Consider the following 11,396-nt stretch of genomic DNA (forward strand, 5'->3'; position numbering starts at 1 on the left):
TTAACAAATTACTACATGTAATTATAATGTACATCATCCTAACATTTTTACAAAACCCAACAGAAAACAACTAAATTTTCATAAATTCTAAAGAAAACTAGAACTAAAACGACTCCTCCGCGTAAATACTTTCCCTTAGGTATCTCAGCTGATTGTTTTTTTGACAGATGAAGTATTAAAACTGTGTGTGCAAGGGATGCTGTCTTCCTGCTTCTGCTTCTTCGTGCCGCGATCCTCTTCCTCCATAGCCTTCAATTTGTTCTTTATTGCAGCTATTTTATCGTTTCGGCTCATTTGCCCGGAACTGCTTCCACCAAGGCTTGATTTGTTAGACTTAGCCTTACCGACCGCTTTAGAAGAATTTTCTCTCGTCTCCACCAAATATTTCTCACTAGCAAGATGCACAACCAATGGGCGGCCACAAGCCAATTTCCCATTCATCTTTTCCTTGGCCAATATAGCTTCCTGCATGCTCACTTTAAAGGTGGAAATCAGGAATTGCAAAGAGATGAAGAGATCAGAAATGCACAACTCACCTCTTTGGTGCTAAACTGAATAAAAGCAAAGCCACGTGGTTCTCCACGTTTTGGCCCACGAGTATGCCACAGGAAGTCCTCCGCTACAATCTTTCCGAATGGAGAAAACATCTTGATAAGAGTAGCCCTGAAGAAACAAAAGAAACTTTGACGAAGCAGCTAACACAGAAGTTACTCTGTTTTCACAAATATCGGTGCAACAGAGGAATCAATTTCAAAAGAACTACTTACTCTGTTATCCTCATATCAAGGTTGCCAATGTAGAGTCTGCTTTCACTCTTCTCATCAATATGAACATTGGGATCCTGCATTAGGTAAAACAGTCAATTAAGAAACTTTCATATGCCATGATACAGGATGACATGCAATTTCAGAGGAAGCCATTCTTTGAAAATTGGATTCTAGCTCAATATATGCAATTGATTCTTTAGCTTAAAAGTAAATCTTAGATAATTGGGTGAACTTTGAACCCACATGGTCAGACTCTATAAGCACCATTACCTAATAATTAATGGGCAGTAAAAACCTAAAATGTTACAAGTGGATTTAGTAAAATCTAACCTAAAAATCAAATGGTGGATGCAATCTAGTGAATAAGCCATAAAAGGTTAAAACACTAATCAATGCGGCGGCTAAAAGCCAACCATTAAAACATGCTCCAAAAGGCTTGTAATGAACAATTATCTACCAGCTTGTTTGTATGACTTAACTGGAGAAACACATGTCAAGAAGAGGAGGGGGAGGGGAGGGGGACCATATTGGAAAAGTTAAAAGAAAAAGAAATAGCTAAAAGATCCCTGTCAGAAGCATAATCTGTGGCCATGTGTATATTATACACACATGCATATGCTCAGAAACTCAAGACATTGAAGCTACCATGATACTGCAAAAGGAATCTGACGATTATTCTCGTCTCCAGCCCACAACCACAAAAGATTCTGAAGTTATGACAAGGTGTAATGCACCTGCAGGAACAAATATAACCATTCAAGAAATTCATACATTTCATTCAACCACACCATAAGCTGATAACTATATATTTCAAGTTTGCTATAACTATTCAGTTACCATCACTATTCATTTAGCACGCATCAAAGAAAACCAGAAAAAATGCCTTATATCGTGTTGGAGATTGATGATTCTATGATGTTATTAATGGAGTCAAGGTAACACATGATGGGCTACATTTGGTAAGCTAAAGGAGAGTACCAAGGCTACTCTATAATATGTTGCATCTATTAAATTGAGGCTGACTAACTGAAAAATATTCAGAAAAAAGAATAAATAAATAAATAAATCCAGGCATAATACAAAACAATCCCCCAGTGAATATGTAATATACAACATTCATAATCCACTATATTTCTACTTATCAATTATAACAATAATAATAATCCATATATATTTTTAAATAGTCATTTATTTATTTTTTTTATCATTACCAAACCAATCCACTCACAATCACATGTCTAACGTGTAAGGGGATAAGTAGTTTATTCATATAAGACAAAGAAAGATAGGCCATTACTCCTTTTTTGCAGGATGACAGGCCAGATATGAGCTACAATAGACATCTCATACCAGCTTGTACAAGCTTGTGAGGGCTAGAAGCCTTGGGTTATCTGAAAAATCGCCCAGTGGAGTGGACATGCAATATTCAACTTTCATAATCCACAAATTTTTACACAGTTATGTTTTGCTACTATTACCAAATCAGGCTCCTTAACAACCCCACATATAACATGTCATGCTGAATATATGCTTAATAGCCACTAAAACTAGTCAACAATTTAAAATTTTGAAGCAATTTTCTGTTGGAAGTAATTTATGAACGAAATACCTAAAAACCAAGAAAGGAAGGGTAAAATTTAGGGGTAAATTCACATAACCCCCCTCTACTATCAAATTGGTGCAAAAAACACCCACTAAAATTAAACCACCCCCTGCACTAAAACAACGTTACCACATTGCCCCATTTCCGTTAATTTGCCGTCCAAAGAGAGCACGTGCTCCTATTTAATCATTTTATGTCGAAAATACCCCTCAAGCCAACACATGACTGACAGCAGCACTCGACTTCCCTTTTAATACCGAAAATGTTCTCAATTATATAATCTCTCTCTCCTCCGTCGCATTAAAATTATTCCACCACCACCCAACACCCAAAACAGACCCATCACCACCAACCACCCCAATACCCAAACCAAAATCAGACCCATCACCACCACCACCACCCACGTATTCCACCACCACTCAAAACCGAAACCTCATTTGGGGAGCAAAGTTCTTGAGCTTGATCTTGCGGAAGCATGTAGACAACGATTTCAACGCAGCCGGAAATTTTAGAACCAAGTTTCTGATGACTCGGACGAAAAGATACGGATCCATGACTAAGTATGTAGATGTAGTCCTCTTTTCTCTCTCTAAAAATGTGAGAGCAAAGAGCAGAGTAGTGGTGATGTGTGTATATATAACTGTATTTATGTGTGTAGAGAGAGAGGACACAGTAGCAATGATTTTGTGTAGAGAAAGAGATACATGTGCCCTGTGATAAAATCAGCTAGAATGATCAAAACCAAACAAGCTTTTAATGGTATGTTTCTCGCATTCTCTTTTGATCATACAAAGTAATTGTTTGAATTAGAAAGCAGATTTTTTTTTTTTTTTTTTTCCTTAGTTCTTCAGTACTAAATTCATACCAAAAAAAAAAAATATGGGTTTGTTTTGGCAGAGAGGAAGGGAAGAAAAAGATGGGATCGGGCCCATGGCACAGGAAGGTGCTGCGACGCATCCAACTGAATCTTCAAGTTGAATTTGGTGAGAATGTTGCAATTTTGGGATCGACAAGAGAGTTTGGGTCATGGAAGAACAAAGTGGGGATGAATTGGACAAAGGATGGATGGGTTTGTTAACCCTCTTCCCCGTTGTCCGTCGCATCTCCACCTCTCCTACGTCGTTTCACTGGTCGTCCGATTCCGAGAGCTCCATCGTCACTCATCAGCTTGCTGGAAATGAACCCACCAAGGTTGCAATTGTAATTTGTAAAATAATCATTATTATGTATTTAAATTTCATATTATATAATAGGGGTAAATTTGTCAATTCATACCAACTTAGCGGATTCAAACGGAAATGGGGGCAATGTGATAACATTGTTTTAGTGCAGGGGGTGGTTTAATTTTAGTGTTTTTGCACCAATTTGATAGTAGAGGGGGGTTATGTGATTTTACCCCTAAAATTTAAGCATGATTGTGAACTATGAACTAATATATAATAACCATCCTATAACCTTTTTCCCTTTTTTTAAATAGATAATTGTCCCATTATTCATTAGAAGTTTACCCTTCCTTGATTCACCTCCATTCTCACTTGTATACTCTCATGTCAAGTATAACATTATTATCTTAAACCATTATGTGCAATCCATAAGATGCTAAAGAAAAAGTAAATTTAAATAAGATTTAGATTTTTTTAATAAAAAGATTTAGAAGCAAGGCCCACTTGGGACCTTGCACCATTATAAGTTTGAGTCGGGCAAAGTTATAATTTGTGCTCTCCTTAAACTTGATGCTTACGTGTTTGGGGATTTTCATTAATATTTTCAGGACATCAGCTATAATAATGGCCTCATAGGTGTTCAAAAATGTCAATGTATATTATTATTAGTCTTTATACATAATTTTTAGTTGGTTTAGATTCTATTACTAATCAAAATCTTAAATTCCTAATTACAACTATTAAAGAAATTCCTAATTATAACTATTCAAGAAATTCCTAATTATAACTACTTATCAAAAAAAAAAAAAAAAATTCCTAATTATAACTATTCGGGAAATTCATACATTTCTTTCAACCACACCAAAAGCTGATAACTAAATATTCCAAGTTTGCTATAACTATTCAGTTACCATCATTATTCAAGCAAACCAGAAAAAATGCCTTATATCGTGTTGGAGTTTGATGATTCTATGATGTTATTAATGTACTCAAGGTAACACATGATGGGCTACATTTGGTAAGCTAAAGGAGAGTACCAAGGCTACTCTATAATATGTTGCATTTATTAAATTGAGGCTGATTAACTAAAAAATACTCGGAAAAAAGAACTATAAATAAATAAATCCAGGCATCATACAAAGCAATCCCCCAGTGAATATGTAATATGCAACATTCATAATCCATGTATATTTCCAGTTATCAATAATAATAATAATAACAACAACATTAATATTAAAAAAAATAATAATAAATAGTTATTTATTTATTATTTATCATTACCAAACCAAGCCACTCACAATCACATGTCTAACATGTAAGGAGACAAGTATTTAATTCGTACAAGACAGAGAAAGATAGACCATTACTCTATTTCTTGCAGGATGACGGGCCAGATTTGAGCTACAATAGACATCGCATACTAGCCTGTACAATCTCACGAAGGCTAAAAACCTTAGGTTATCTAAACAATCACCCAGTGCACATGCAATACTCAACTTTCATAATCCACAAATTTTACACAGTTATGTTTTGCTACTATTACAATATCAGGCTCCTTACCAACCCCACATAAAATGTCAGGCTGAATATATGCTGAATAGCCACTAAAACTAGTCACTAATTTAGAATTTTGTAGCAATTTCCTGTTGGATGTAACTTATGAACAAAATACCTAAAAACCAAGAAAGGAAGGGTTAAAAATTAAGCATGATAGTGAACTATGAACTAATATAAAATAAACATCCTATAAACATTTTCTTTTTCTTTAAATAGATAATTGTCCCATTATTCATTAAAAGTTTACCCTTCCTTGATTCACCTCCATTCCCACGTGTATACTCTCATGTCAAGTGTAGCATCAGTGATTCAGTATCTTAAATCATTATGATGCAGTCCATAAGATGCTAAAGAAAAAGTAAATTTAAAGAAGATTTTTTTTTTTATTAATCAGATTTAATACACTTGGGACCTTGCACCATTATACGTTTGACTCAAGCCAAGTTATACTTTGTCCTCTCCCTAAAGTTGACGCTTACATGTTTAGGGGATTTTCATTAATATTTTCAGGACATCAGCTACAATAATGGTCTCATAGGCATTCAAAAAGGTCAATGTATATTATCAGTCTTTATACATAATTTTTAGTTGGTTTAGATTTTATTCCTAATCAAAATCTTAAATTCCTAATTATCCAATTATGATGTGATAATCCAACTATCCGTTCTTTTAATTCATGGGAAATCAATCTTCTTTGATTTAATGTACTTTAAAAATTGAGACCAAGCCTTTTCGACCCTCATTTTATAGCCCAAATAGCTCCCAAAGTCTTATCACAAGAGGTATAATCTCCCAGGAATTTCAAGCGGGCTCATATTCATCGCCGTCAAAATTCAGTTCAAGCTTTCCCAGCCCCAAGAACTGAAAATGAATCAAATCTCTCCAAGTAAGATTTGTACTCACAAACAATCCGATCCAGTTACCATCAAATATTCAACCCTAGTCACCACAAAATGATAGAACCACTAGAATTCTCAAAGGATGAGGCATCGCCAATTCTATTGAATTTGGGCATGGGGTGTAATAAAATACACATACAAAAGAATCACTAGAAGAATCCATTTTCATAAAGTAACATCTTTGAACCACCAGACTGTTGGATTGAATTAGTAGAAGTTTTTCTTATGTGCTCAATCCTAATCAACCTTAAACTGGTCCAAAGCCAATCCAGATACAAGCCTAAATAGATAAAAACAAGCATACAAAAATAGCTTTATATGTCATCTATACACCAAGCCACCATCAATAGGGAAGTCAATAACAGGTTTTAGTAATTTCAGAAACTTGTTACATACCGAGTGATTACTGTAATCGATAAATCTTTGACTTCGACAATTTATGGTGAATATGCAATAAAATCTGCACATTTTCCTTCACCCTCTTACCATACTAGATATCTACATGCTAATTGAAGCCCCTACATCATATAATAACAAGTGCAAATGCTAAAGGAGTTTTAATTGCATATAAATTATGGGGAATTCAGTAATCATTCATCTCCAAGGGTTCCATCACCAAAAACACATCATTCTTAACCGAATTTCAGCAATCATTCATTTCAATTAAGAATGATGTGTCTTAGGTGAAGGAACCCTAAGATGCATTGTTGTGTACCTTGCTTCACTCCTATTTGAAGTCCCATCCTCATCCCAACTTCTTCATCAAACAAACAAAATTCCTATTATTGACTTCTCTAATAATGGTTGGTTTCTCTTTAGCACTTGTAGGATTGTAACTGGATTGAATTTGGATTAAAGAAAGAAGTCGAGCTAAGGTTTCCAAACAATGCTAATTCCAATATCTACCGCTTACTAGGTCTACTTCACGTAGCCAAGCTCTCGCCCATAGACTGAATTTCCCCGTCTGTCTTAGTTGTAGTCTAACTAGCAGATTGGTTATGCCTTTTCCTCAAGAAGGGTTTTGTAGGTCCTTGCTCCTTTTACAATGAAATGTTAGTAATCCCCTTGAGCATCTTTCAATCCCTCACAACAACAAATGACAGGCATATGATCAAGCTTTGATTAAGATTGAGCACACTTGAAAAACTGCGGTCAATAATCATATGCAGAAGCCAATCATCCACATCATCCCCAACTACCATTATTCATTAACACCTTATCCGGAACACTCTCTATGTTGCCTTCCCACTCTCTGCCTTAGCTCAATTGGTTCGACATCTAAAAAGTGTCAAGCTAATGTTGAAAATTCTAACTTCATTTAAATCTTAGAGGCCAAGCTCGATGTTCAAGCTCTGATACCAATTACAACGAAACAACGAAACAACGAAAACGAAAATGCGGAAATATAAAATTGAGAATGTTTACAAAGAGAGAGAGAGAGAGGAGAAAACTTAAAACCTCAGATGCCGAATGCTTGTGTGAGCTTCGGTTTAAATAGAAAAGAAAAAGTAAACAGTTAAGCAAATAAGAAGGAATCTTGCTTTGTACTGTTTAGGAATAGTGATCTGTCGGCTACTTTCACTGTTGATGAATAGTTTGCCGCCTACTTTTCATTGTTGATGAATAGTAGATGTGACATCGCATCTTATCGTGTGCTAGATTGTTGTGCAATCGACCAGTAAGAGGCGCGTGTCAGAATGTTATCCTTTCATAGCATTGATGAGATTATGGAGTTCATATTCAAATTGCGGCTGAATTTCCAGTGAGCTATTGTTTTGTATATCATGTCTTTGATCATGGCAGGGAAAGCATTCCATGACATACAATCATGTGAGGAGAAAGTAATTTTGTTAATTACTCCCCAATCGACAGGTTCCATTGACCAGTCAAAACCAGGTACAATGAAAAGAGTCATTTTTGGAATCTTTTTATTGTTGTAAATCACGTCGAAATGGTTTATCTCTTCATGATTTTCTAGATAAAAATTTTTAATTGTTGTAGAATGATCATCTATTTTGGAGAGGATTATTTTAAACAATTCAGGAGGAAACATGTTTCTTGCTTTTTCAAGAAGACATATACGATTGATTTTTGCAAAAGTATTTTTTGGAAAATCATGTTCTCCAACTAACTGGGCAAGTTTAAGAAAACAATTTATTTGATCTAAAGAAAAATCTTTTTCTCAGTCAACTGTGAGGCAGATCTGGATGCAAAGCTTTTTGTGCTCTTTAGTCATGGCTGTTTGTTCAGCGATGAGCGAAATAAGAGTACTCAGGTGTTGCCTGAATTTCTTATTGCATTCGAGTTGATGTATTTTCCACACACGACTTACTGAATACTAGGATTGTAGAAGTTTTTTACTTCAACGACTTCCTGTCTTTTTGCAAAATTAGCAAAAATATTTTGTGAAGCTTTACCCACATTGTAGAAAACTTGTTGAGATTCCTCAAGTGTGTCATATGCTTTGAAGCATGATCCGGGAAAGTTTTTTAATTGGAGATGTTTCACGAGGTTGTCGTGCTGAGGCTGATCGGAATTTATACCTTCGAATAACCAGTTTCGTATTCTTATTACAGCATTACTACAGTTGTGCCTTGTTTACTTCCTCTCTCTCTCTCTCTCTCTCTCTCTCTCTCTCTGTAAACATTCTCAGTTTTTATATTTCCGCATTTTCGTTTTCATTGTTTCGGTGTAATTGGTATCAAAGCTTGAACATCGAGCTTGGCCTCCATTGTAAGTATATTACAGTATTCTTATTACAGCATTACTACAGTTGTGTCTTGTTTACTGTTATAAATCTCATATGTTTGATTACAGTTTAAAGCCCATATTATCCTGTTATAGCTTCTTATGTCTGTGTGACTGTTTAAAGCTTTTAAAAGGATTCTCTGGTTTTAGGCACCTTAACAGAAATCAAAAGGTCTTAAGAACCATTAATTGTTTCTCATGGCACAATCTACCTCTGTATTCTAAAAACATTACAAATAATTGTCAAATGACAACACATCCACATTATTTTCTCAATTTGCATAGCTTTTCTTACTCTCATATTCATTTTCATATTTTTCTAAAAAATTTCAAAGTCAAAAGTATACTCGATAGTAATTCTGATATCATCACATTTCTGCATACGTTTCTACGGGGTAATTGGTAATCAAAAATAGTGATGCACAAATCTACTACATATATGAATTAAATGTGTGTGCATGTGTCTATGTATGCATGCACATAAATACATTTTTAGGGTTCCATAATCGATAATATAAGATCAAATAAAAACGTTGGTAAGGATTTAATTCGCGACCAAATAATGAATCTTTTGGTCAAATAATTAAGTGAAAAAACCCTAACATTCATCAAATTCTCATGAAAACAAGATACGACTATAGTGATCAGAATCAAAACCCTAGGGAACAAAAAAAAATTTTAAATTGCTCTGAAACTCCTCCGAACAATACCACAGAAAATTTTAAAGATTGACGATTCGTTACCTTACTTAACCAAAGGCTAATGATTCACTTCAATGGCTCTGAACCTCCTCCGACAACACCACAGAAAATCCAAACGCTTCTTGAGCTACAGTCGAGGCAAAGATCCTCTCGCTCTCTCTCTCTCTCTATCTATATATGATTTTTCGATAAAACGACATCGTCTAGAAACGGGCCTGACGTCCTCTGTCCAACAACAACCCAGTGTGATGACTAATGGGATAAACACCTATTCAGCCCAAAAGTTGGGACTGGACTTGCAAAACAGTCTTGGAGGACTGGTCAACAGATTATATAGAAAAAATAATATTTATTTATAAATTTTATAATACACATCATAAAAAAATATATATTTATTAAATAGTTTTGTGTTTGTTATTGAAAAGATATGAAAAATATCTATGTATATATTCAAATTGTTGTGTAACTAATATCAAAAACACCTAATTGGTGTCTTAATAATGTTTTCTCACGGTAGCGGTAAACATTATTAAAAAAAAAAAACTCAAGTTGGCTTTTTTAAAAAAGTCATTTGTTTCTCAATCTTACACCACTCCAAAATTTTTGTAACAAATTTTACGTTTATCAAACATGTTTGCAATCACAACTAAATAATATTATTTATGTTTCAGATTAAACAAAAACATAAAACAAAAATTGTTGCCAAAATAGACCCTTAGAATTTCACTCTTTTTTAAATGATTTTAAGGGTTTGGTCATTCATCTAGGCACTTGACTTGCAACAGTAATATTAAAATCAAATGAAACTTGAATTGCAAGGGTAATAAGTTTATTGATGAGCCCATTCTACTTTATAAAATCAAATAAAACTTGTAATATCCTAATCTGTAGTGTATTTTTTCAATCCATATTTATGAGGTGTGACAAGTCGAAATGGCCAATTTTAAGAACTAAGAATATATTAAAATTTATGTAATTGAACCTTTTTCTATGCAGTAGTCGTACTTAATAATGATATCAGTATATAAAAATGATTCATTTAATAGGACTTGGATTTGGATTTGAAAAATAAAAAATAAAAAATAAGAATTTGGACCTAAATTAGTCCATTGTCAGCTAGTAGCACATTCGACTCCACCTTTGCCTTGTGATCACAACATAGCCATGAACCATCTTCATCCGCTTTTCTTTTTCTTTTTTTTTTTCTTGTTTTTTTGTATCTTGACAATTTTAATTCACATGTTTATTTTTAAAAAATAATAATAATTTGAATCTTCTATTTTTAAAAAAAAAAAATTAGGACTTAGGCGGGTTGGGCAGGCCAAGGGGTTAGCCCACGCCAAATTCAAGGCTCTAACACCTCAGCATGCGCAAAGCCAAAGTTCCAAAGAATTTTCTAGTCCTCGGGTCATCCCAAATTGTAATATCGTACAAAGAAATAAATATTAATTTTTTTTGTTTTTTGATTAGAGTATGTAACTACGTACACTTAAAATAAAATAAAAACACTAATATGATGAGACAAAATTTTATTTATTATTTGGAAACTAGTGGAACATGATAAAATTCCTTCTTATTAGAATATGGAAAGAACTCAAATCAGATAACCCTTATTATTTTGTTTTCTTAACTAAAATTCAATTACCATAATTTTTTTACTTGAAAATTTTAAAGCTAGTGTGTCTAAGTTAGGTGAATATCTATTATAAATATTAAATAATTTTATTTTACATAAGCAATGTATAACATTAAAAATATAAAAATTATATAGTTTTCTTGTATTTTGGGTTCCTTGGTTGCTTGGGTCAATAAAACATTTGTTCAAATCCCACCCAAAATAAATTCGGGTTCTAAAATTTACACCCAGTCCGGTCCCATGGTTCCAAGTACCTTGCCCATGCTCGTGAAATTTTCGGGCGAGACTCTAGTTGCTTAGGTTACGCCCACCCAAGTCCCAA

The 11,396-nt window shown here is 34.1% G+C and overlaps 1 protein-coding gene across 7 annotated transcripts; it reads right to left on the reverse strand.

Annotated features, from left to right (window-relative positions):
• On the reverse strand, nucleotides 1-9,593 carry LOC132271726 (uncharacterized). Of its 7 annotated transcripts, none has more exons than XM_059773189.1 (6): nucleotides 9,481-9,593; nucleotides 4,901-5,205; nucleotides 1,413-1,501; nucleotides 768-841; nucleotides 537-663; nucleotides 1-465 (listed from the first exon to the last, which is right to left on the reverse strand). In XM_059773189.1, exons 3-6 carry the CDS (start codon nucleotides 1,413-1,415, stop codon nucleotides 145-147), a joined length of 525 nt encoding a protein of 174 aa, XP_059629172.1. In that variant the 5' UTR covers nucleotides 1,416-1,501; nucleotides 4,901-5,205; nucleotides 9,481-9,593; the 3' UTR covers nucleotides 1-144. The 7 variants fall into 7 exon arrangements, with proteins under 7 accessions (XP_059629172.1, XP_059629174.1, XP_059629171.1 ...); XM_059773191.1 differs by having other exon boundaries at nucleotides 1,247-1,501; XM_059773188.1 differs by lacking the exon at nucleotides 4,901-5,205.
• Nucleotides 9,594-11,396: the final 1,803 nt, after the last annotated feature.

This window comes from Cornus florida, unplaced genomic scaffold (assembly GCF_030987335.1).
Source record: "Cornus florida cultivar Cherokee Brave unplaced genomic scaffold, ASM3098733v1 CherokeeBrave_3.0.0_Hap2_Chr08, whole genome shotgun sequence".
Classification (NCBI taxonomy): Eukaryota; Viridiplantae; Streptophyta; class Magnoliopsida; order Cornales; family Cornaceae; genus Cornus; species Cornus florida.

What these genes read in the sequence shown, in the direction of transcription:
- LOC132271726 (XM_059773187.1), bottom strand. Translation starts at nt 847, where the DNA reads ATGCAGGATCCCAATGTTCATATTGATGAGAAGAGTGAAAGCAGACTC. An exon ending in CTTGATATGAGGATAACAGA is followed by an intron (nt 664 to 767) that starts GTAAGTAGTTCT and finishes TTGTTTCTTCAG; the next exon opens with GGCTACTCTTATCAAGATGT. An exon ending in TTCAGTTTAGCACCAAAGAG is followed by an intron (nt 466 to 536) that starts GTGAGTTGTGCA and finishes GTGAGCATGCAG; the next exon opens with GAAGCTATATTGGCCAAGGA.